Source organism: Athene noctua, chromosome 7, assembly GCF_965140245.1.
Source record: "Athene noctua chromosome 7, bAthNoc1.hap1.1, whole genome shotgun sequence".
NCBI classification, from domain to species: domain Eukaryota; kingdom Metazoa; phylum Chordata; class Aves; order Strigiformes; family Strigidae; genus Athene; species Athene noctua.
The window spans coordinates 13,681,197-13,707,970 of NC_134043.1; the positions used below are offsets into that span (position 1 = coordinate 13,681,197).

The 26,774-nt window shown below is 39.2% G+C and overlaps 1 protein-coding gene across 1 annotated transcript in view; it reads left to right on the forward strand.

The window, feature by feature from the left end:
- CLASP1 (cytoplasmic linker associated protein 1) overlaps nucleotides 1-26,774 on the forward strand; it is a 187,536-nt gene that overhangs the window by 133,640 nt on the left and 27,122 nt on the right. Inside the window, exons 26-34 of the mRNA XM_074911577.1 lie at nucleotides 76-320; nucleotides 3,554-3,617; nucleotides 4,963-4,965; nucleotides 5,197-5,360; nucleotides 6,300-6,378; nucleotides 7,338-7,481; nucleotides 19,856-19,999; nucleotides 21,276-21,382; nucleotides 26,364-26,480. Of these exons, the coding sequence (XP_074767678.1) occupies nucleotides 76-320; nucleotides 3,554-3,617; nucleotides 4,963-4,965; nucleotides 5,197-5,360; nucleotides 6,300-6,378; nucleotides 7,338-7,481; nucleotides 19,856-19,999; nucleotides 21,276-21,382; nucleotides 26,364-26,480 (1,067 nt within the window). The remainder of the gene's footprint in view (nucleotides 1-75; nucleotides 321-3,553; nucleotides 3,618-4,962; nucleotides 4,966-5,196; nucleotides 5,361-6,299; nucleotides 6,379-7,337; nucleotides 7,482-19,855; nucleotides 20,000-21,275; nucleotides 21,383-26,363; nucleotides 26,481-26,774) is intronic.

Consider the following 26,774-nt stretch of genomic DNA (forward strand, 5'->3'; position numbering starts at 1 on the left):
CGGATAGAATGTTTTTCTTCTAGCACTGATGTAACATATGTATACCTTACTAAGTCTGAGTTTCCCCTTTTCCAGAAAAAGCCAGTGAGAAGAAGATATGAACCCTATGGGATGTACTCCGACGATGATGCTAACAGTGATGCATCAAGTGCTTGCTCGGAGCGCTCCTATGGTTCCAGGAATGGGGGCATTCCACACTACCTGCGGCAGACTGAAGATGTGGCCGAGGTCTTGAACCACTGTGCGAGCTCCAACTGGTCTGAAAGAAAAGAGGGACTCATAGGTCTTCAGAACTTACTGAAAAGCCAGCGGACACTGAGGTGACCTTGATAGTTTTATAGTGTCAGTCATTCATGAGAGATGACTATAGTGAGAAGTCAGTAATATATATGTGCCTTATGGAGACAGATAGTGTATTTCACAGTTGTGAAGGCTTTGTCTCCACAATGTGGGCCTTTAATTACTTTTGGAAAAATTTGTGCTATGTCATCAGTATAATTTGTGTTATATTCATAGCAGTAATGTAGAAAGGATTCAGGTAAGCATGCTGTCTTTTAGCCTTCCTCTGTCTTGTGAAGACTTCCAGTAATAGGTACTTGTTGCATCACAGCAAAATTTCCCACAGTGATGGTATTGTAAATGCACTCAAAGGGTGGTACCGTTTTTACATTAGTCTGTTTTGACATTCAATTTTTTTTTTTCCCAGCAACTTAGCTGGTGAAGCAAACACTCACTGTACTTACTCTAAAATGACTCAGGGCGTGTGTGTTTTAAAGATGAGATCAGACGATGCTCTCAGTATGATGGTTTTACTTTGATTCTTTATGAGGGCTGTGTTAGGTGTAATTATAGGTATTATTTGTGACTCTTGAAAAATCTTATATCAGAAACTTGAGTCTTCTGTAAATGATGTAGTATAGTGTAGAGGAAAGTTTCTTAAGGCAATGAAGTAGGCGAACCAACTCTGAAACTGCTTATGGTAGGAGAGGCAGACCTTTTTCCCTTGTTGAAAGCCACATAAACCCTTCAAGTGCCTTTGGCATGTCACACATTAAAACAGATCTTAGAAGTACCCAATAGTCATGTGGAAACTTAATATGGCCACAGGTCACATTAACTGAAGTCAACTGGCTCTCAGGCCATAGGCTTTTTGTCTTTAGTTTATGGTGAAAGTATTTGGAAACAAGCTGTTTATGTCTTGGCTCCTTTGAAGATAACATTCACAAATATCTGCGTTGTTTTTATTTTCCTGTTATGAATATTACGTACTTATATTATGACCAAGTTTATAAGTGGTTGTTGTATCATTTATAGTCTACTTACTTGGATTTGCACAATTGCTGCCATTTTAAAAGGCCTTCGCACTAGCTGAAAATATTTGATGGTTCATATTAACAGGCTGAGTGAATATATACTGAGAGCAGGCCTGGAAAGGTTATTCTCTTGGCATCATAAAAATATTCTAGCACTTCACATGATGTGGTGCAGTCCTTGAGTGGGAAGTGCTACACGTTTTTGATAATGGATAGTTAGAGTCTCGAGCTCATCAGAGATGCTTTTTGATGTGGTCTGTTAACAAGTCCTTTAAAATATACTTCACACATGTATACTGTCTTTTTTCTTCTTTATTTTAACAAACTGTCTGGAAAAACTGTGGCGGTTCATATACTTGTATAAAAGAGTTGGGTGAGACTAATTTTGCCGCAAAGGTGTGAGGATTATAACCAAGGTGTTGAATGCTGCTGGGGATAGTTCCAAGGGAGGAAATGCTGAGAAGGTTGGGTGATGGGCTACTTATCCAGATCAGTAGCTCTTAGCAGAAACACCAGTAGAATTAACTATTGTTTTCAACCCTGCTGGTTGCAGCGTTTGAACTGTACTGCTGTCACTAGTTCCTCAAGCTAGCAAGTTTTCTTAGCTTTGATCCCGAGTAATTTATAAACCTGTCCCAGAAACTACACCCCTACAGAATTATTTTTTAATTTGATACTGGTTTTAGTTCTCTAGATTATATTTCATTTTGGTTTGCTTTTGGTCGGCTTCTTCCTTGGTTCAGGGTTGATCTGATGCCTATTCTAATGATTAGATTTTATCATCCTGTTTGTTCCCACGGCATCTTGCAGAACATCATCAAGGTCATTAGTCCAAGAGGCAAGCCTGCCTCTCTTCTAATTAAACCTGATATCTTCTGTTGTGGTATAACAAATTTAATAAAAGGCAGTGATGTGGCTAGGTTTTCTTTGGTACTCTGAACTGAAAGGCAGTTGATCCTGTATGAGCTGGTATTTGCATAGCCGGAAAGATGTGCATCCAAAGTAGTATGATGCTTACTTATCCGCTTTGTTTTGTACATCTTCGTGTGGCCTCATTCTCTAAGCGCTCTTCATAAGGCCTTCTAAATAAAAGAAAGCTGATAAGTCCCTCAAGGAAATGTTCTTTCGCTGCCTGTTTAGGTTTAGTACTTACATTGTTACCTCGGGTCCATGAGCTTTTAGAAAGAGACACACTTATACTTGCTGTCTTCATGTAACCTTTGTCCAGAAAGAAAATTCAGTAGAGAGCGGCAATCTGCCTGAAGACAAGAGAGTGTTGCAGAGTAGCCATTTTGAGACTGTGCAGCCTCATCCTGAATGAGCTGACAGCTTACTTGTGATAGTGTTACAAAGACTTTCTCCTCTATATCAAACTCTTAAGACCATTGATTTTGTGCCCTTTTAAAATTTGATTAGCCTTTCATGCACAGGCTTATTTGAAAAAATGTCCTGTTTGTTGCAGTTTAACCCTAGCCAGGTTAAAGCTAAGCCCCACACATCCACTCACTCACTCCCCCCTTGTGGGGTGGGGGGGAAGAATCAGAAGAGTTAAAAGTGAGAAAATTTATGGGTTGAGATAAAGTTCCTAATAGGAACTTAGATTGTGCCTTGATTTAATTATCTTCTAACTTACTAAGTTGCCCATGTGTTATTATTTCTTCTACATATTTGTCTTGTCTGAGAGCAGGCACATTGAGGAGTCAGATCTGTTGCCTCTAATACTCTGTGGTTCTAGACTGATTTTACTGGAGCAACTGAGAATTTAGACCAAGATATTTATGATTAATATATACCTAAACAACACGAAAGTTCTGATTTTACTTGAAAATTTGAATTCCCTGACACAAGGTGCTAGAGAAACGTAGGCTGCAAAAGACCTATGTTTCAGTGAACCAGAGACGTTGATGCAGGCAGAAAGTAAATAGCTCTCAAATATGTACATTTCAAGTTGTCTTCTGCAATCCAGAATATAGAAGAAAATAGAAGCAACAGAAAATACAAGTGTCTGGCTTATGATTTAGAAAAAATTGTTTGTGAGATTTCTTAATGGAAGACTGGTGACTGCAGCAGTTAAACTGGAATGCCAGTTAAGGCTTTGCCTAGATACAGAGTTTTCAGAAGTGTGACTTCAGTAACATTCAAATAAAGAAGGTTAGATCTTTCAGCTGTTAATATTTCTTAGCTTTTTTTATACAATTAAAGCTTTAGCACTAATACCATGTTCTATTTCTGTATTTTAGCCGAGTCGAGTTAAAAAGGCTATGTGAAATATTTACTCGCATGTTTGCTGACCCTCACAGCAAGGTAAGATCACAAAGACTTGGCTCACTCTCTTACATTACCATGTGTGCACATTTGACACTGTTCCAAGATGAATGTTTTGTATTTCTACCCCTGCCATCTGCTGGGGGAAACTGGCATTGATATATCTCCTTGATTTCCATGTGTTTTACAATGAAGGGATGTGTCTCAGTCTCTTATGTTGCTAGAAACTGGTTACTCCGTGCTTCCCAGGGAGCAGCCTAATGCCTTTCAGGTGTGAGCTCCCGGAGTGGGAAGTTCAGTTTTATCTGTACTTTTCTAGGGATTGTCTTGGTTATACACAGTAGAGAGAGGTCTATGAAGGGAAATGAGCCGTAGTTCAGCATTGTGGTCACTGAGGTTTGTGTATTGTATACACCTGGGAGCAGTATGGGCTCTCACCAAGATACTGTTCTGGATCTCATAATTAAAGTCTTTAGCCACTTTGCCTTCTTTATAGTGCTGACCTTTACAATTAAAGACCGTAGCATCTCTTAAAAGGAAGCAGGCTAGGGAATGGGGAGGTTGGGCCCATAGGCATGTTCAGACCCAGTGGTCTTCTGTCAACAGGTAAGCAGGAGCAGGGAGAAAGGGAAAAGGGTGTTTCATGCCCTTTCCTGAGGAGGTTTGCTGGTTGAGGGCAACCAGTAGTGGCTGGGTAAAAACATCTGCTGTTGGGTTAAATACAGTTTGAGGAAGAAGCAGCTGTATAAATTTTTTGTACCTCAGACCACTTGGTAAACAAGTTTTAAAAAACAGTAGTGAGGTGGAAATCCCCCGAGTAGTCACAGGTCTTGCTTGAAGACATTTTTGGCCATAATTAGTCTGGATCATCTGTCCCACAGGCCTTGCTGAGTGTGGCAGTTCCTACCTCTAAGATCTTAATTTTTTGCTTCTCAGAGGTTCTGTATGCATTGTGGAAAGGGTGAAGGTGAAGCTATTTGTTTGCAAAATATTTCCAGTTCCTGATTAAGGTGAGGGTTTATTGCACACTGGACTCAAATATGTCCTCTGTGGCAGCAGTAATCTGTCACCTGCACTGCTTTTATAGAATTATTGCTACAAACTCATTAGTTGTGGTGTTAAACATAAGTAAACTTTGTTACATATAAACATATATAAACATGTTACTTTCATGACTGAGAAGACTGAATCTGATCCAAGGTATATAATGTTTTAAGTAACTCCACTGGGGAGAGATTGTCTTTTAAGAAAATATAAACTGTCAATGAATGCATCTTTTTATCTGTTGACAAACTACATCTGAACAACCAGCCTTGATAATTATGTGTGCTAACGAGTGGTTTGTTTTGTTGCATGGCCTGCTTTGCTGTGGAATTCACAACAGAGAGTAAGTGTATTCTACCCCCTTCCTTCATTTGTTTCATGTGGTATTTTAATATGGCACATTTTAGATGTGTCTTGTCTGATTATTTTTTTTTTTCAGAGCAATGTAGTCACTAAAATAATTCATTCATGAAACTGTCTATAACAATCATCCTGAAACTTAGATTGTAACCCCCTTTGATTATTTTTGTTTAAAGCATCATATTCCTTTTTGTGACACTTGTGTTGTTTATAGGTCTTCAGCATGTTTCTGGAAACCCTGGTTGATTTCATCATCATTCATAAAGATGACTTGCAGGATTGGCTTTTTGTTCTCCTGACCCAGTTGCTAAAGAAAATGGGAGCAGATTTGCTGGGGTCTGTGCAGGCGAAAGTTCAAAAAGCTCTAGATGTCACCAGGTAGAGTACTCAGATGACAAATGTTATGAAGGTTTTTGCAGGATTACAGGAAGGCATCTGATGAACATTTTAGAAACCCAGCAGTGCTGTATATTTTGAGGGCTCAATCTTGATGAATACCAGAATAAAGGAGAACAAAGTTATGTGACAGTATTTCAAGCACTGAATTAAAAAGGCCTATCTCTTTTCTAAATAGATAACTTTAAATCATAACATTTAAAATGTGTAACTGATTAATTTTGTTTATATGGTTTTTTGTGTGCATGTGCTTAGATACCAATTTTCTTTTTGATTGATAGAAAAAAATACTTGCAGTATTCAGAATATGAATGGTGCTTTACCGCAACGCTCAGAGCATCTTTCATGTTATTCAAACAGAAAATAATGGTAATGTCAGAGTAAGTCCTTGAATGCCACTGCAATGTGCGCACCAATTCTGTAGTCCATCTCCCTTTTCTATGGATGTCCATCAGAGGACACTGTTATAGTTGAACTTTACTCATCCTGGAAATAGGATAATTTAAAAAAAAGTAGTAGTAATCCAGGAGAAAATAGGATAGAGTAGGAAAAAAGAGGAGAGAAATCAAAACCAGGTGTGAACTCCGAGGACAAGATAAACCAGGCTGCTACTAGAGATAAGGGAACAAAGCACAGCCTGAAATGAAGAAGGAACAGGCCGGGGTGCCAAAAGCTGCATAAATGTACAGAGAGCAGATAGAGTAACAGTGTATAAAGGAATTGATTTAGCAGTTTTCTCCAGCATTAAATCAATAATCAGCTAATCTTTAGACTTGGAGTTTCTCTGGTTAAAAGTGAAGTTAAGAAGAAGAAAAGCATAACAGGTATTGAAATCTGTTGAGTAAGCTTTAATGTATCAAGCTAATTTAGTCCTGAAAATCTATGTTGCGTTACATTTTTGCCTTTGTTTTCTTTGGACAGGGATTCTTTTCCATTTGATCAACAATTTAACATTTTGATGAGGTTTATTGTAGATCAGACCCAAACACCAAACCTGAAGGTCAGTATCAAAAGCCTTTTCACTAAAGCGTCAACGTGGTTGTTTCAGCTTGCCATGTCAGCCATAACGTAAAGCATAGAACTCATGATAAGATAACTAATTGTAAGTACTGTATGATGTAGAAATTACATGAACATCTCTGATTAACTCCTTGTTCTCCATTTTAATAAATCTAAATATATTTAAAATAAGGCCCTATAGCTTATCACAAGTCAGTAAGAGTTGGGCTTTAAGCACACTGGAACATACTAAAGTTCCTCTTCATCCTTGTCTTGGTGGGAAGAAAACCTGGCTGTGCAAGACAGAAGGGACCAGACCCTGTCTGAATGTCTGGGAAGTTGAGACCCTAGTCACACCTTAACAAGTGCTTGTTGCACAGATCAGACATACCACATGTAGGGTTTGGAGAAAAAAAATATCAGAGCTTTCTGTTACTGAATCCTACCAAAGGGATACTGTTGTGCAGACTGTTTTTCAGAAGGTTGGTGTTTTAAGGTTATAGGAACACTGTAAACTCTGCAAGTCATACACATTTGTTTTCCCAAGATGGGAATATACAGGATGCCAAGTGACTCAAGTGTTCTTTCTTCAGTCTCTCAGATTTTGGATCTTTGGAGACCCCAGCATCAGGCATTTGGTTTGAGAGCAAAAGCTATGTTTGGTGTCTAGAACAATAACCTCTGGGGGAAACAGTGTGGTGGAGTACAAACGTGCAAGCAGACATATGTATTTCAAGTCAGTTCTGATATACCATTCCAGACTCTTACTACACAAAAGTTATCCTAGGTAGCAAGTTGCTCTTGATTTTTGAAACATGACATAGCGACATGTCACAGGGATATCTTTTTTTTTTCTCTCATGTGACAAAAGTCTTGCAATCTGTCATAGTATCTGTTTATTATGGGATAAATCCATCTTTGCCAGCTCATGAGCCTGACAAATTCCCTTTCACTTCTCAGGTGAAAGTTGCTATCCTGAAGTATATTGAGTCCTTGGCAAGACAGATGGATCCAACAGACTTTGTGAACTCCAGTGAGACAAGACTTGCTGTATCTAGAATTATAACTTGGACAACAGAACCAAAGAGCTCAGATGTGAGAAAGGTAAGCCAGGACAATAAAGTATTTGCAGTAATTATTGTTCTTTAAAAACAAACAAATGAACAAAAAAGCAAAAAGCAGTCATAAAGGTAATGAAAAATTCTGTGAAGACATTCTAATTTAAAAAATCGGATTTTACATACCTTACTGTCCAATCCAAATTGCCAATTCAGTAAAGACACATTTCTGAAGCATGTTTTCTTTTTTTTTTTTTTTTTTCTAGTAGGTACTTAGCTGTTTGACTTTTAACTACTGTTACTGTGCAAAAAGAGACCATAGTTTGAAAATGTGCTTTTTCTTGAGCAGCCTGGAAATATGTCTAGGTTTTTGTTTATTTAGGTGAAGGCTCTGTGCTTTGTAGACTCAAATGAAATCTAGCACAACTCTGTTAGAATATCATTAAAAGAAAGTAAACAAATCAGTAAGCTGCCAGGGGCTCTCAACTCTCTTCTTTTAAAAGCTGTGTGTTTATCTCAACCTGGAAAAAATTGACACATTTAGGTCAGGCCTGGGTAATAGTTAGCTTGTTCTTTATCTTGCTCTAGATGCAAGTGTAGGCAAGCTAAAATGGGGCAGATAGTGATACTCATCTCTCCCAAGAGAAAAGTGACTTTGTTTTATGTACCTGACATCTGTAACACAATTTAAAATCACCCTCCCAGCCCAGATGTAGAAGTAGATTCCAGTCAGAGTTAAAGGCTTTGAAATTTACTTGGATTTTTTTTAAAAAAAGCTGAACAAAACTTCAGGTATTTCAGAATGTAAAAATTGTATGAGACTTCAGCACTCTGCATGCACTTAATACTAGAATAACATGGGTTTATGACTTTGGAAATAAGAAAATTATTTTTGCTGTTAGTAGTTATTTGATTCTGATGAGAAGATCACTGGGTATCAAAGGTGTTGCTACTGCAACATTATCTGATAGCTGACACAAGGCTTCAAAGAAGCTTTTTTGGCTGCATTCTGTTTGCTTTCTGACATACAGCTGATTGGATCTAGAGAAAAATGTCTCATCCTCTTTTCTGAAGACTTTCTGCAGGGTTTATTCGCATCAGTGTGACTGAAATTTGCTTCTGCAAGATAGTCTGCCTCAGAAAAAAAGGATGACTTTAAATTCTGGACTTAGATCTGGAATACGTGTTTCCATTTTGATGTGCCCATGTACAAAGTCAGAAAGAATTAAACAGGCAAAGAAGCTGTTTCTCTATTACAGTTCAAGTAAACATCAAGCAGTTTACTCTGCTGGTGGTCTGCAAGAGGGAATTGTAATTTAAGTAGAAATATACATCAAAAAGGAAAATCTTTGCATATTGCTCAGCAGAATAAATATTCCACCATTAGGGGTCATCGTTGCTGCATGCAAAATTGAGTGAAGAGATCTGCAGCAGCTGAAAAATTCGGCTGTTTGCTGTGAAGCTGTGGGATGTGGGGAATGGGTGTTCACAGTGTGGTGTCCATCCTTCTATCTGTTACAAAGACTTGCAGAGCTCTGACAAAATTTCCAGCAAATCCACCTGACCAGTACCTGGGCAAGTGCCTTGGAGCTGACAAGAGATTACTGATTCTAAATAATTTTTATTTAAACCTGCATGTGACTTGGATTGCCTCTGATGCCTGTAGCTTTCAAATAAATTATTACATCGTTAGGCTAACTTAGGCTACTCAAAATGAATGCCTGGTGATCTTTATTTCATCATACTGTTGCTGTACTATGATTTTATTAAGAACCTAGTACAAACCGACTTTACAGACTTCAGCGAAACACTGCAGCAAAGGATTTATAAGCGATCATTGGCTATTATCTCTATCCGGACAGTAGGTAACAGACTAATAAATTCATTATGCAGTAACGGAACTGGATTATCAAGGGCCAACCCAAACATGAGAAATATTCTGAAGAACATAATTTTAAAATTCTCCTCCTTTTTTCAAGACTATAACTTGGAGATAAAGTACCTTTTCTTATATCAAGGTGATTTGTTTAAGCATCAGAAAATTCTGCCTTTTTGGAAGGTATTATGGTGGCCTTAAGGATCTGAGGTTTTCCAAGTGCGAAGCAGACCAGGCATTGTAAACACTTTCACAACCTAAAAATGGAGATAACGCTTGAGGTTATGGGGGAGAGGGAGAAGAACCAGTTCAGTTGTCAAATGATCAGATACTACATGAAGCGTGTAAAAAGTGTAAAATAAGGTAATTTTTCAATAGAACCTGGCTTTGAGACCACCAGTGCAATTAACTCAGCTCCAGCAAGCTGATAACAGCACAGTTTCTTTTTGGTACTGAAGAATCTTGGCTGGAGTGGTCTAGTCCATGTGTACTACTGTGTCTGACTTGGTGGAACAGCAATACCAGTGCACAACTACTCATGGAGACAGGGACTCTTTCTCCCAAGAAATGTAGTCCTGCAGCCAGTGTGGTTCTCACCCAGATTTGAGTTACTGAATGCTCCCTTAATGCAAGTAGCATCTGTGTGTACGATGGCCATGTTGTTCTGTCTGGATTCTACCTTTGAGCAGAGGCAGGTAAAACAACCTTGCTCATGCTGGTGGTGAAGTATATAAATTATCTCTGTCAGGGGGGAAAGCATGTGGCTGCTGTGTGCACACAGCAATTAGTTGTGCAGATCTGATCCTACGGTAGCAATCAAGAGGTCTGTTCACAAAACAGATTTTATTTTCAGTCAATAGTGAGATTATCCTTTTATTAGTGATCATCTGTCCATTACTACTCTTCACTTTGTGTGATGCTCATGGAGGTCCCAGCCCTATAGTGCTGAGGAACTGGAGAAAATGGAACAAAAATTGGCATTTAGTCCGAAAACCTTTTTCAAACTGAATGATACAGCTTTATTAATAAACTTTGCATATTCTTATCATGACTTCTTAAGCATACTTAATAAGCACACTTCTCTGACACCTGGCTTGTACTACAGATCATGTTTTATAGCTAGTGAAATCAGAAGGAAACTTGGCCAAAGGCAATGTTGTTGTGCATAAAACAGTTTATGTTCTCATATGGAATAATATCTGTAGCTAAGCATAAGCTCTGTTATCACAAGAAAAACATGATGTATCTTGGGGAACATACATTTGATATTACAGACTGCCATTGACAAAATGTCGTGATTCCCTCTTCAGGGCAAAAACCATTTAAGCTACTGATAATAGCCATGAACTATGTACAGTCAAAATTATTGTCGGGCTTTGTTTAAAATAAGGTGATCTGCAGTGTGTTACAGGTAAATATTTATCTTGTTTTAAAGATTGTGAATACTTACGGGTGTTTACCCTGCATTCAAGTTGAGATTTACTTCCTGCAAGCAGTGCTAGAAGAAAGGTGAAAGACATTTGTCCTCCATGCTGAACAAAAGCCATTGGGTGGGAACAGGTCACACAGCCCTGGGTGGAGATCTGGTTGGGACGTGGTTCCACTGCAAGGAGAGCGCCTCTTGGTAATTTCTGCACATACAGCTGATTTGCTGCTTTTTCTCCAAGCAAAATATATCAATGGGCAGGGCACAGATGAGGATTTCAGATAACTGAGCTCTAATTTTGATTGCAGTAGCATCTAACCTTGTGTGATGTACTTGACTTATCTCTGCTTTGGTTTATTCTTCTCTGTAACAGGGAATTAATTTTGATTTTTTTCGCTGAAAAATGTTTAAGCTTTGATGAAATCATTTTACAGAAGTCAGTTAATTACCACGCAGGAAAGTAATACAATGGCAATGCAAATACTGCTATGACTGGTCTGAGGACATTAAGTCAGTAACTTCACCATGTTATCACTAATATTGCTAGCAAAGTTATTGTGTAATCCTTACGTAGGTAAAGTACTTATTGAATTTGGATGACAGACTTGGGCTCTGTGTGGGAAAATACTTTGATCTTGGAAAAGAGCCATCAGTTTGAGAATGGAAATTAGAATGAGGCTTCTGATTTGACTCTGGCTGAAGCCTAAAGAAGTATCCTGTCCAAGGCTCAGGCGAATGGAAAGTTTTATTAAAAGTGTGTGCTCAGCGTTTGAGGGGGTAAAGTTCTCTGAGGGCACACAGCATCTTAGGGTTTAGGAGGAACTTATACAAGCTGAAGGGGAGAAAGGCCTTCTGAGGTGAAGGGCCAGTGACATTGCCTACCATTTTGTTAATCAGCCAAGCTCTGGTTTTAATGATAAATAACAAGATCTGTATTGCCTGATTGTAATTTGGACTTCTAATCTCAGGGAAGAAAAAAAAAGGTATTTGTGCTAGATATCCTGACTGGCTTCTCTGCTGATGACATGTTCCTACAGTAGTTTTATTTTACAAGGCTGAATGTATTTTGACATGTTATGGGCAACCTCATATCTGCCTTCCACTTATGTAACTGGGAAAACTTTCAACTGTTGTACTTGTTAATGAGTTTGGCCAAGCTACACTCGAACACAGGCAGTGGATGGGACTTAGTAAGAAGCTAGAACCATTGCAATGAATCAAAAAGCCCAGGAGAGCGCTTGTGTTACTGTGATTTGCATAAAGATGAAGTCCCCCTCAGACTACCAAGGGATAGGGCCCTTTTTGGATTGGCACCACTGTTTTGCAGGTGAAGTCTAGACATGCCCAAAGAAAGCAAGTTTGGGATTTTTTTCCTCAAAGTGATTAATTGAGAAACTGTTTCTGAATTGCACTTGAAGATGAGGAAGATTTCAGAGCGAAAGTTGCAGGTCAACAAATTCTTCGTATGCTCAAACAGCCAATGAAGATATATTTTCTTATTTAACTAATAGTCCTTGATGTCACTTCTTGAGAAATATTGGTATTGTCACTTTGGTAAGGAAATCATATCTATCAATAAAGCCCAGAGCAAGTTTGGATAAAATATTGCTGTGATATCTTTAGGAGGACCAGTGATAGACAGGAAAGCAAACTCTGCTTAGGAAATGAAATTGAGCTCCTTTGCAACCTTGATGCCATGAGACCTCTAAAATTTCTCCTGGAACTTTAATTTTCCATTTAGCATCAGGTTAATTTGAGCAATTCTGGCACAGAAGCTTCACGGTAAAAGCAGTCCCAAAGACTCTTTAGTGAGCTGAAATGGCACCATTCATCTTCACTGGTGTTAGGCAATAAACACTGTTGGTCATGGCCTGTTACAGTAGCAGTGGCAAAGAGGATGTTTGCAGAAATGCTTTTGAATGGCAAATTGTTTTAATATTCCCCAGTTGCAGGCCCTTGCCTTTCTGGGTCAGAGATTTCTCTAGCACTCTTGCAGTATTCCTACTCCAGATTTGTGTGTCTCATGGACTCCATGAACAGACAAGTTACTGGAGAACCAGGCCTTAGGATTTCATTTCAGGCTTATGGAGTCTTAAGTAGGATTGTTTCCATACTGCTGAGGTCAGCCTTTTAACCAAAGGATATTCCTAAAGAAGTCAAACTCAACCAACCTTAATGCACAGAGGCACTCCTTTAAGGCATTTAAACATAGTCACTGTTAGGAAAAGTAGTGTAATACATCAAAAATGGCACCTGGTGGACTTCAGTGTTTACTTGATTTAATACTATTAGAACAAAAAGGATCTCCGTGTCCTAGCTGTGTTTCCAAAATAGTAGCCATCATTTTCTGTTTGTTTTGAATTTGATGCTGGAGAGCTATGAGAGCCCAAATGTTTTTAGTGTACGCAGGGTAAGGAAAGTGGCTTCTTCCAATGTTAGTGGCCAGAAAATCATCATGTGCTTGTTGGAAACATCGTGCTGAGGTAGATTTCCTTCAAATTAATCTCTTAGCTTTATATAGCCTTCTAGTATCATTTGAATTGAAAGCAGTTTGTAATATAAGCACATTTTCTCAATTTGCTTGAAACAGTAGGAGCTAGTGAGTGATAATACAAGATACGAAGAAATTACTTCACAGAATGTATATACTCATGCTTATATTATGTCTGCATAATATGTGTGTATGTGCAATTTATATAACCACACACTTCAACATAGATATAGGTGATGTATCTAATTTGAAAATAGAGATTAGAGGTGAAATTTACATAATGCCTTGTAGAGCCGCCCAATAAATAGGCCATGGGCTGTTTTCTCTGCACTGTTATGGATAAATGTGCCATACTTACTCTAGCATTTTGAAACTCCATGCAGATTAAAGTGCATATTTCCATTACAAACCATCTCACTTCAGTAACTTTTTTTCTTTCTTAGCTTATCTGTGGGACACCCCCACCCCCCGAATTTGGACTTGCATCGTGCCAGGTTTATAATAAAAGTTTCTCAGTTGTTAATTAAATATAACCTTTGTTTCTAGTCCTGCAACCTGTTTTTGCAACAAATGCTGTTTTGTAAGGAGCGAAGTTAGTCAGAGTAGGCTTCATCAGCTTGACTTCTGGGGTAACATCTGGCTCTCCAGAAATAATGAACGTTTTTGGCACGGTCTTTACTGTGCCCAGGTCACAAAAAAACAGCACACATAAGGAGCCGTAATCCATTATAGACCAGTAATCCGAATATATGATGATTTAGCGCTGCATAGTTTTTTCTGGCACTTGTTTGAGGTGCCTTTGACACATGTAATGCAACCATCTCCATGACTTGTAAAAGCCTTTCATGATGTATTAAGTGTGTGCTGTATAAAACACAATAGCAATGTGGATTTAATCTGTGCATGAATTCTGTATTTAAATCTGTTAAACAAATTCTTCCTTTTCAGGATGTGGATGTAAACAGCATATTCTAATAGAAATCTTCTGGGAAAGCTGTGTTTAAAAACTTGTGCTCAAGCTAACATGCTTGGATTATGTATGAACTGGTGAAGCTATTGTGCTTCATATTACCATATCAGTAATGTGGATGTCCATACTCATCTGGTTCTAGACCTGGAAAAGGAACAAGCAGGAGGTTTGGTTTGGTAGTTAGTTTGTTAGCTTAGTGCCAGCTAACACTCAATTGTCTGCTGGAAAGTACAGTCAAGTAACACTTGTTTAGAGCCTGTGAACACTCTTGGTAGATGTGAATTAACTCACTTAACATCAGCTATGCTCATCAGAAAATCGAAGCATTGCCCTATGCCAACGTGTGCTAATACAAGCTGCCTAATGTATCACTGCTGCCTCTCAATCTCAGTGGATCTATATTTGATCTGCAGTTTAGTATAATTCAAAGTGACATGAGAGAGAGCTTCTCTGTTCCAGTGTACCTGAAGTTATAAAGACCACATCTGCCTTAGACTGGATGGTGAAAGGAATGACGCATACAGAGTATGATTATGTTTGTCAGAAGTGATAGATGTTAGTGTGGATCTTCCCTGAACTGATCACAGGATAAAAGGCATGGTCTATCAGACTGGTATCTGGACTGGAGTCAGGACTTTGCATGTTCTTAACTGCTTCTTCCTCTGAACTGACAGACAGCTGCAAGGATAGGTGTGGGCAGATGCAAGCACCTATTCCCTTACTCCTGACTGGTCAGATGCACGTGCTATTTCAGTGCATCATTGCCTAGGCTCTGCACCTCAGCAGAGGCTTTCAAGTGGTTATGGAGACATCCGGAGGTTGCCAGAGCAAAGCCTTGTAGGAGAACTAAAGGATGATCTGTAAGCCTGAGAGTTGTGGCTGAATTTCATTTTGATCCAGTGCTGCTCTCCACTGAAAGAAATGCTCTTCTTGATTAAATCAAATATTAATGCTTTTTGTTACTTGAAATTAAGCAAGCAACTGATTAAAGCTCTTCCGCAAAATGGTAGCATGTGTACTGTTTAAATGATTTAGTTGAAATCTTTGTTTTCTCTAAATATCAACTTTCCTGTTTGTCAAACCCAGACCATGCATAGTTGGGTGGGTGAGGATTTGCCAGCTAGGACAACTACAGCTTCCTCAGGGCCTGGTGAAGGAAACTTGGAAGAGAAATGTAAACAGGTAGACTAAAAGCCGTGTGCACTAATCACACTAATCGTGTTTGCAGTCTTAACTCAACTGTCTAGCTGTGTAAAGAGACCCTGACTGGAAGGGTCTCTTTTGAAAAAAGTGTGTCTGTGAAGTAATTTTTGGCTTTGGTGTGCTTTTATGTTAACTGTCTTGTTGTAGTCCCTCATAAGCAATCAGGGTATGAGGTCCTCTCCTTTTATGGGGCTGACAGTGTTGTGAGCCCATCACTAATAAAAGTTTGAGTAACTTGAAAACTGCTTTCATATATCTCAGGCAACTAGCTGCTTATTCTGCTTGGTCTATTGGACCAGTGACAGCAGCAATCATAAGGCGCTTGTATTAAGCTTAGGTCACTGACCACATTTCCTTTCTAAAACCAGTGGATTTTTCCAGTTAGCCTTGATCTTTTTGCTTAATGAGCCCAAACCATTTCAGAGAGACTTTATTATAATTCAGCCAAGTCACAGAGGTTACAGATTTTGATGTATCTGGCCAATACCCACTGTCTAGGTGAAAACAAAAGACAAAAGTTGCTAAAGCATTTGTGTCCCTTTAGCAGCTGGCACTGTTGGACAGCATGAATTGCACTGGCCTACATGTGAAACTTTGGGAGCTGCTACCGGCTTGTGGAACCTGATCCCTCACTGCATTGTTATAAGGAAAATAATCAAGTTACATAAGTGATCCTTTGCAAATGATTCAAGAAGCTGACGTGGAGCCAGACCCCCTCACTAGCATAGTCAGGCTCTGAAGTCACTGGAGTTTCTCCAGCTCAAGCCAGCAGAGAACTGCTTCATTAAGATTAGATAATTTGTAGGGTCTGCGTTTTATGTCACTGAAAGGAGATGGATTAGTGTTCCATACTAATGGTACAGGGACACAAAGGCAAGGGAAAATTCAGATATTACTCTTTCTTCAAACTATATATCATCAAGCACAAGTGTTGCATGAAGAATGTTTGTACATTGTGTACAGAATTTTTTTTATTGCTTGTTTTAAATTTATCTGCTTCCTGAGCAATCTAATGAAACAAGGGTCAAGATTTTCAGAAATGACCAGTGATTCTGAGATTATTAAAATGTCCTGGTTTGTCACAAGCTGAAAATCCACAGATTTAAAACTCTTAGGAACATTATGTTTAAAAGATGTCCTTTCACTAGATAAATGTATACTAGATAAACAAAACTTAGAGGATTATCAAGTGTGTCCAGATCTAACTATTAAGACAGGTATAGAAATGCTGCTCCTGATGCTCTTCATTACTGAAATAAAGTTAACTGTATTAGAACTGGGAAGTATTGCAAGAGTGAAACTTAGAGCATGTTATAAATGTGATTTCAAGCTAGAATGGACCTTCCAGCTTTTGAGGTCAGACCAGTGTTCTTGATTTTTATGGTAGCAGGGATGAAGACCTTCGTGTGTTAAATCTTAAGTACTAAATCATGGATGAACTTTCAAATAATGACTTTTGCCTGAAATAAACCTAGAGGTGCAGTTGGATGGCTGAGGACTATTTAAAATGAACACAGCCAAGGTTAACCCATATAACTCCAGTGTTGCTTTTGAGAGCTTTACTGGAGCACCACTTCTAGGCTGTAGTAGTACTTGGCTTTATTTCAGAAAGCACAGACTATAGATCTGCTTTCTTTCAGGCCACAGAAGATTGTAAGCATTGTGGGTGGCTGTGCAGCACTTCATTCAAAGCCCAATGACCTATTTGCAGGCAACAGCAAAGCTACTGAAGGGCATTGGGTACACAGAATACTGGCAGACACTCCTAAAGACAAGCTGTATTTTGTGCAAAGAGTGAGTGTGGACACAGTTCTGTTTTTGTTAAGGCCACAACAAAGAAATGGAACAAAATTGAAGTGACTTTTGGGAGCTGAGACTTCCCTCAGATAACTCCTGTAGCGCAGCGTCTACGCTTAATGTTTGTGTGTTAGGGTTACACTGTACCACTCAAATAACTCTGCTTCAGAGTGAAGCCACAGGGTCATAAAGTCCCAGGTGGAGCTTTGGTCAAGATTTTGCTCATATCTGTGAGATGCATCTTAGACCTCCGTGGCACACGAGAGATACCCCCAGAATGTCACATCATGGAATGCATGTACTCTTACACCTGTTTTGCTCTGTTTACTTAGGAGATCTCCAAGGATGACTTCATTTTTAACCTATCAGTGGGAGATATGTGGGATAAATGTATCGGAAATCCTTTCCCACCTCACTGTACCTTGGGCAGCTCCTGGCTTACCAGTTAATATCTCCAGATATTCTAGTTTCTGAGCAATCTCTGAACGTGGGAACCTTGTCAATAAATTTTCTTGGCTTTCTTTATCTCAGTGACTATGAGATCTGCTTGTTCTGACACAGATCATCTGCATGTGCACTTCCTAACCATCCCAGATATGCATGCCATTCACAAACGGGAATGTACTTTGGCGTGACTTGTCACTTTGCATTCAGTTCAACATGGTGATTGTTGTTCTGAGATCTATTGTTTGCAGTAATATTTTTATTACAGAAAATACTATGCTGGTGAAAACTTAAAAGTTCTTGGATCAAAATGGACAGAAATACTTGCTCTTGTTGGATACCAGGCAGGCTTCATGGCAGAGTTGCCCAAAACTTCAGGTCAGAGGAGGGTAGAGTATGGAGTTAAGAAAGCCATGGGGGAAATTATCTCCCCGCTTCTTTCATCCTTAGATCTTTAGTGTGATGTGAATAATGGCATACTGTGTTTCCATTCAAGTCAGTAAGAGTTTTGGCAGGAGACAGCATGATCCATCTGGAATGAAGAGTCTGAAGACCTGTTGTTTGTTGCAGTCCTTGGAAGCCCATTTGAGTGTTGTGTGCCTCATTTTTTTGCTGGCCATATGAAAAGGATGTTACCTACCAAACTTTCATGGATGGAAAATGTTTTTATATACAAAGCTGTGTTACTGCAAATTGGGGCTGATAGCAGAAGGAACAGCATAGCTTTAATTGAAATTTGCACACTGCAACAATGAGGTACTTTGATTCCCCTCCACTATGAAAGGGTTTTTGTGTACCCGAGTTCATCATCTGCTAAAGGATTCCACTTCACAGGGAACTGCAGATACACTTAATTATTGCAACTTTACAAACACATTACTTACTGAAAACTCCTTCTTTGAATTGATGAGAACAATAAGTGTACAGTTATTGCCACAGCAGTGAGTTACGTTTTTACCCTCTTTAAAGTTCTTTTTCATTTTTAGGAGGTTTTAGAAAGTTCCCAAAAGGGTCAGACACAAGTGTCTGCTATTCCTAAGCCTGTACCTATGCTTTTACCAAGTAAGTGCTTGTGTAGCTTTGCTTCTTATTTTGTGAGCTGAAGCCACGACTTTGTATCCAGATATGTATTATGGAGATGGATGTGTCAGTGGCCACACCCCCATTGAAGAAGGTGATGCTGCAGACCATCAGAGGTCCTTCATCATTGTCTCATTTTTATTGTTCTTTTAATCAATTTTTATAATTTTGTATATTTTCAAGGCAAAGGCAGGGTTAAAAAAAGGTAATTGGTGTAACCCCTGTGAGTTGTACGCTGCTGGGGAAGTCTAGTTAGGAACATGTGATGTTAATTACTCTTGCAGATATGTACTCTGTGATTTATTCTGCTTCATTCCCATTTGATTCCATTGTCTTATTTCAGGATACACAGAGCTGTATGTTTGCTAATGGAGTTAGTGGGCATCCTGTTCTGCCAGGTGTTCCTCCAGGCAAATAGGGCAAACCCCATCTAGTGAAATTAATGATAAAATTATGAATTGTTTCAATGGTACCCTGGTTTCACTTATTAAATTTAGGGAATCTGGTGGGCTTTAGCCTGTCCATGGATGAGAGAGAGGTGGTTTTCACCATCCCAGTAGATCTTACACTTGAAATGGAATCTTGTGTTGCTGAAACAGCCTCAGTGGTGACACTTGCAAGGAGAGGTGGGGAAAGCAGGGGTTATCTGTCTGATGAAACAAACTTGTCAGGTCTTTAGGAAGAGGAGCATTTGGGTATGAAAAGAACTAGTCCTGTTCACACTTAAAATAGCACAGGAATGACAAATTGCAGTCCTATATTCTTCATACTTACCTGATCTTCTGGTTTTACTTGTTTCCTGTAAATTTTTCCAGTAACCTGTTCAATTGAAAATGTGCTGGACAGGACGATGGTACAGTTTTCTCGCTAGCTGTGAATAGCTGTACACTTCACATCTGAGATGTTAATGATACAACCACAAAAGTATATTGAAGGCTCTAAGAACTAAAAAGTTAACCGTAACAGCTAGAAATTCCTTGACACGTCACAAGGAACACATCAAAAATTTGTCTAGTATGGGAGTCTTTTTTTTGAATGAAACACACGTTGTTTACCATAAGGATCATTACCAACAGAAATGCATACTTTTATCAAAGAATAAAACCTGATGGTCTTTTCTTTCTTCTTTTCAGGCAGCACAAATAGTCCTGATTTCTCTCTTTGAATTGAACACTCCCGAATTTACCATGTTACTTGGTGCCTTGCCAAAAACATTCCAGGATGGTGCTACCAAGCTCCTGCACAACCACCTCAAGAACTCCAGTAACACCAGTGTGGTAAGAGGCCCTTGTCTTTGAAAACAGCAGAGCCCCAAAGACAGCAGCTCATTGATAAGCTGTTGCAGATGTTCGGCAGCATAAATTATCTCTAACTGTTGTCTTGAAGAAATATGGCAGCAGAGGCTTCTGTTTGATGTTGCTTTTATGGGGACCATTAAAACAAAAAAGCTCTGTTATTTTTAAATTTAATATAGTCATAATCAGTTCAGATTTAAAAAAAATAAAATAATGAGAAGCACATAAAATTTGGTGGGGTTTGTGCTTTCAAGTTGGTGATGCTTTTGAAAATCCTGCCAGTAATGACCTTTTGGCTAAAACAGAGATCCTGATACCGCAGTTTTTCTGGGCTTACTACCGCTATTGAAATCAGTTTAATAACAAATATATTGTCTACTAAGAAGCTTGCAGTATCTTTGATGTGACCTACAAGGTCTCCTCAGTCTACACTTCTTACCTTATGTTCTGGTTTTACATGAAGCTCTTACATATTTTAAATTCTCCGAATGAATATATTAGTAGATGATTTAAGTGTACTTCTAAGCATCTTTTTTCCCCCCAGAGCAGCAAGAATTAGGGCATTTTTTTCCTTTTTAATGTGGAAATCTTGTGAAACTTACTGGAATTTGAACCCTCCTATCTTTGCACTTCCATAGGGACAAGTAGACCTTTGTGTAAGCTAGAACTGCAGCATTAGGCTTCCAGGCAAAAGAACTGGATTCTCTAGTACCTTCAACTTTGTGTGAAGAGAGTTAGAATTGGGAGCAATTTTTACTCGTTTTGCTGTGGTATAAATGATTGTGCAGGCCAATGGAAAAATGGTAATTTAGATTGCTTACTTATGCCCAACAAGCACAATCAGAATGCTTTAGACAATGTGGAAAATAGCTGCATAATTAAATTGCTAAATAGCCAGGGTAATGGTCTGCATACTTTGGAGCCTGACAAATCGTGTCTGAGAAGCTGAGTAGCCTGGTGGATTGATAAACCATTTCTCTGGCAATATTTGCAGGCTGTACGTGTTGCATAGTTAAAATTGCAGGTACTGTGGACTGTAGAAGAGTGCACAGGTGCTTGCTTTACCCTCAAAGCAGTACCTTCAAGAACATAATAATGACTACATGAACCATGGCTGCAGATTTTTAGGTCGAGAGCCAGAATCAAAATTGCACTAAGCTTGTCTAGCACAAACAAAGGCAATATTTGGACCTGTTGTGTGCTCCTGCCTGTGCATTGCAACACATTTCTAATCCCTGTCTTCCTGCTTCTGTGCCAGGGTTCCCCCAGCAATACCCTTGGTCGGACTCCTTCCCGGCACTCCAGCAGCAGAACCAGCCCCTTAACTTCACCTACCAACTGTTCCCATGGTGGACTGTCTCCAAGGTAATGTGGCAGGCTAATTAAACCACTTGCAAAATATTAAGAGATTTCAACACTGAGTGTGCATTTGCAGAATATGACTCACTTTGAAAGCAAAACAAGACCAAAAGTTCACAGTAGGTTGCTCCAAAGAAACAGGGTTTGAACATGATAATACATGGTTGGTGATTGACTTCAGTGTTCCAGTCCTCATGTTATCTGTATAATCTTAATGTCTTGTCTTGTAATATTAATTTTCTTTCATAACTAGGCCTTCTCCAGAATCGCATTTGTGGGTTCAATACAGGTAATATTAAATGGCAGCATAAGAAATGAGCTCTTGTTGAGGTTGCAGATATCACAAAGTATGTGATGACTTTCAGGTCAAGGGTTTCAGATTGTCTCTATTTTTTAGGTGTGCCCTTGTGATCAGTACTTCATCTGACTCTAGCACAATGCTTGTGCTGCTGAGAGAAGTACTGGATCTCCTGTTCCCCTCTTATGCTTTGTGAGGATGCAGAACAGGCAGAGGTGGTCACTGTGTTTCAATGCTGAATACCTCTCAAATCACTCTTCTGGCTGCTCACCAGCAGAACAATGGCCTGATTCTTTGGTCAGCAGGTCCGTGGCAACCTGGTTTTGCTGAAGAATACCCTAGAATATATTGATCCACTCCAAAACTCAGCTTTCATTGAGTAAACACAGACTCCTGGATATTGGGAATATACGTGTTTTGCTCCATAAAAACTTAGAGCAGAGGATACAAGAATTTAAACAGTATGCTCTGGAACTATAGAAATATTGGAGAAAAGTATTAGGCTGTTACCTAGACAAGCTTTGATTCACTCTGGGAAAGCTTAAAAGCTGCTGCTCTTGTCTGCCTGCCCTCTCCATGAAAGGTCACTTCCCTTTATCATGGAAGAGACAGAGGGAAACATTGGGTGAGTGCTACAGTTTAGTAACTTACATTGAAATCTGTTAATCAGCCCTGTCCTGACTTGCTAAACCCTGTCTGGAGGGATGCTTAGACATACATGTGAGTTTCCATGTGTCAGGAAAAACACAGGTTTTAGCCTTTAATGAGTAGTTATTCCAGCAGCATATGAAGAGCACATGGGGTTTCCCAAGAAAATTTTTGATATCTAAATACATCTTTGTGACCCCTAAATCTGCTGTAATCCTAAACTAGGATTCAAGCTAAGGTCAAGTTGCCTATTAGGTTTTTTTCAACAAAGGTTTCATTAAGAAATTAAGTGTTAGAGTTTTAGGGGAATGCTTCCAACTATGTTGCTTCGTTTTTTACTAGTTTGAGCATTGTTCTCATGATTTCTGTCATGGGAAATGATAAACTATCATATGTCTCCTCCCTGTGGTTACGTTGTGGCTTTGCTGGCCAGGTTTGCATGTGGCACATATTTTATCGATCCATGACCTTTTACCATGCTTTCTGGGTTTTGCCATTGGGACGCAACTGTGTTTTGCCACTTTGCTCACTGCTTCGCAATTTGTCTTTGCATTCTTCTCACTTCTTGATGTCAGTCAGGGTGCACATATCAAAATACTGATTAAAGCATTCAGTGTACGCTTAATACTTTGTTGTTACTGTTCTAGCATTTTGGGTTTAGAAACTGGAGGGGTTTTTTTCCATGTGATAGGTTCTCGAGGAATAGTTGGGGAGGGCATGTAATTCCAGAACATTCTGCCATTAAGTTGTCAAGACAAAACTGCCACTGATGCAGTGGCTAGGAATTCCTTTTAGAAAACAATAATTCTTTCAATCTTCCATGGAGTTCTTGGAGGTGTTGATCCAAAAATTTAGGTGTCTTTTCAAGAAGTGTGTCCTGCTTCCTTGCTGGATTTAGTTGCGAGAGTGATGTGTAAAAGTTACTCTTCAATGATAGATGAAGGTGGAAGCTGCTGTAAAAGCTCTTAAAATATTCAAGGGAGAAGTTTTGCTTTTTTTTTTTTTTTTGGTGAGTGACCTCTGAGCAGTAACACTAGCTGCAGATTTTTACCATTTGTAGAAAAGGTCATTGCAGGTACTGCAAATCAGTGGCAGTAGCTTCTGATGCTCTGCTGGACTGCTTCCTTCTTGAAAATGTCTTGGGTAACACAGTTTGATCATGGTCCTGACTTACAGAACAAGGGAGAATTTAGCTCTATTTCTGAAGAGTACATATGGTTTTCCTTTCAGAAAAAAGACTTTAGAAGATGTGCTAACAGATTACAGGAATGCACTGCAATATTGCAGTTGATATCGATGCTTCTGTGTCATGTTTCCATTACAAATGCTTGTCATTTGCTCTTCATCAGTGGTGTAAAATGTCACTTTTCTATCTACAAACTTGGAAAATGAGCACACCTGAGTCATTCTGATAGCGGTGTAAAAGGATAAAGATTCCCATGGTTTCTCTGTGTATCCCTCCTCTGAAACTAGGCTTGGCTTTACATTTTTATGGGACCCATTGCCAAAGGGTCTTACCAAGGTTATGTATGCCTGTTGCTTCCTGGGGTGCTCCACGTACAGGCCCTGCTTACCTTGTGTGTGCCTATGTCTTGTACAGGCAGCCTGAGTGTACTCAGTTGAAGGATTTTCTCCAGTTCTTAATGCCAGCTTTGGTTTTGAGGATTATACTTTCATTTGAAGTTTTTCTTGATGCACAGGTTGGAGAAGTCATATCTAGGGACAGAGATGTCTTTGGGGCTGGGATATGTGTAGAAAGGATAGTTTGGGTCCTGTAGGAATATAAAAATGCTTCTAAGCATAGCTGCTCTCCCATATTACTAACCATTTGTGGACAATATCCTTAATATCAATCAAGCCTTCATTGATACAGACTTTCTATAGTATGTGTTTATGCCTTTGCCCTTAGGCCACATTACTTCTCCCATATTATTGCCATCACAACTAAATTTGACTGATGATCTTTTTTTGGGGGGTGGGGTGTTTGTGTGTACCATGTATTTGAGCTCTCTGGATAGATTTTGAATGGTTTGGTTGAACTGGATTTTGATGTAAACAGCTAATTTACTTATCCAGATTATAACATCTGCTGAAGTATCTCCTGGTGTTAGTGTCTTCAGAAGGGTTACATGCTTTCAGGTCCTTGGCCAGAGTCCTTCCTTCTCCTCCTTTCATTTCCTCCATCCAGTTCTGCTTCATGATCACTAGAACATATCCACTGCATCTGTGAGTTACTTCTGCATTTGTACCTGCTTTTTTTGTCTTGACATTTTTTGGGGAGAGGAGTTATGGAGGAAAGAGGTGTTTTCTGAAGAAGAAAAGCAGGGGACTTGGGAAGACTGAAAATAATAGAAAAAATCCCCCAGATTTCTGACTGAGAGGAAAGAATGTTTCCTGGGCAATGCTCAGATGAATGACTTGAGTTTGTGCTGGACAGAGAAAAATCTTCTGAGCTTTAGTAAATGATGCAGTATGACAAAAAGGAAAATACTAAGTTGTGAAGTCCTTCAGTGTAAGAATACTGGGCAAATTAATTTCTGTAATCTCAAATGTTACATTCAGGTTGTGAATTTTCACCTAGAATTCTGTAGGAATATTTCAAGGCATATTAGATGAATAGGTTTGCCCTACTGTTTCTGCCTTTATTAGTAGCTGAGAAACCTGTGTGTAGTTCCAATTATTAAAAAAACCACAACAGTTTAGTCTTTTGAAGATGTCTAGAGGAAATGATTCAAAATATAAGACTAACAATTTTATTTGGCTGTGTAAATTTCCATGCTTGTTTTTTCACTGACAATAGAAAATACTGTTAAAAATAAAATTTGACAGTGTTAGTATTAAGTTGAGCAAGGCAAGGCATGGAAAAAGAATTAAAATAAGCCACCCATGTCATACAATAAGGACAACCCTGCCTTGTTTGGTGGCACGTTTGCAGGTAGGTGAGATCTGAGCTGTGAGATTTCTGATCAGCAGTCTGGGCATCTGGTGTATTTCTGTAACAGTTGCATGTAATAGTTATGTTTTTGGATTGCTGGTTAACAAGTGACTTTCTCAACACTACTCTTCAGCGTTTTCAACCAGCTTTGCTGCTGTTTGCACTGGAGCAATTCTTGACTTGTTTGCCGCTTCTGATCTTCAATATCTTTCACTTGCGTGTATACAAATGTGACTTTCTAAGACAGTATGCTTAAACTTAATAGAAACAAAGCAGTGTCCTGAATACTTCACCAGCTCAAGCGTCTATATTCTCATTTAGAAGATGATTTTGAAAATCCATGTACCATAAAGGGAACGGGACAAAAGCAAAGGTTAGACAAATTGGCACAGGAATGGATGCCTTGACTCAAGGATGCAGGATCAAACAATAACCAGAAGGGGCTTGTGGAAGTTGGATGAGAGATCTGAATTGACTTAGAGGCTGGTTTCATCCAGTCTTTCCAGGTTTGTCTGCTGAGACCCGGGTCCAAGTCCCCAATTTACATGATACACACTCTAGATGGACTTCCACTTGCTGCATGTTTGCGGTCAGTTTGAATCTGGTGAAGCAGGATTAGATCTTGAGCCCTGCAAAGCTCTTTTAGAGGCACCAGGAACCAAACTTTACAAGCTACCTTTGGGTGTCTGATAAAACAATCAACTCCAACTTTCCTTTCTTCCAGGGAAATCCTGTTGCTTGCAAATACCTGTTTAGAGTTTGAATACAGATGCGTGGTCAGGGATTGTTTACTTAGAGCATTTTAAGAGATTTTTATAGAGGCTGTATTCATTCGTAAAATTTACCGGTTAGTACAAACAGGGACTGTTTTTGTGTGAACCATATCATTATGTTAGGAATAAAAGTGGAAATTAATGATAAAGGCCAAAACAATTACTTGTGAGGCTCAAGGGAATATTCTTGTTTAATTTTGTTTCTATTAATTTTTCTCTCTCTCTCCAAGGCAGCATAACAGCACTAAGCCACTCAGATTATAGTTTCTTTTTTTCTCCCTCTCCTTTCTCTGTTTTTTTTTCTCTCTTTGGTTTCTCCTCTGATCACGGCAGTCGGTTCTGGGGTTGGAGTGCAGATGGGCTGTCGAAGCACCCCCCTCCCCTTTCTCAGCCTAACTCCATCCCCACTGCTCCTTCCCACAAGACTTTCAGACGCTCTTACTCTCCCAGGTAACAAGCTACCTGTTAAACCAACTTGTCTGAGGTGTCACAGTATTATTTACCTTTCACACTATGGGGTTTGTTCAAATGTGGGAAATGATTTGCAGAGATTTTGGTTGGAAAAGGAAAAGAGGTGATGATAGCTTTCAGAGAGTGGAGGTGACAGGCAGCTGCTTGCTCACTGCTTGGGGAAGATGTGACATGCAAGTGGGGAAAAAAAAGTGTATTTTTCCAGCCTCTTCCTCCCTGCCAGATTCCTGAATGGTTATATGTTTCACAGTTGGTTTCCAATGCAGAACACAG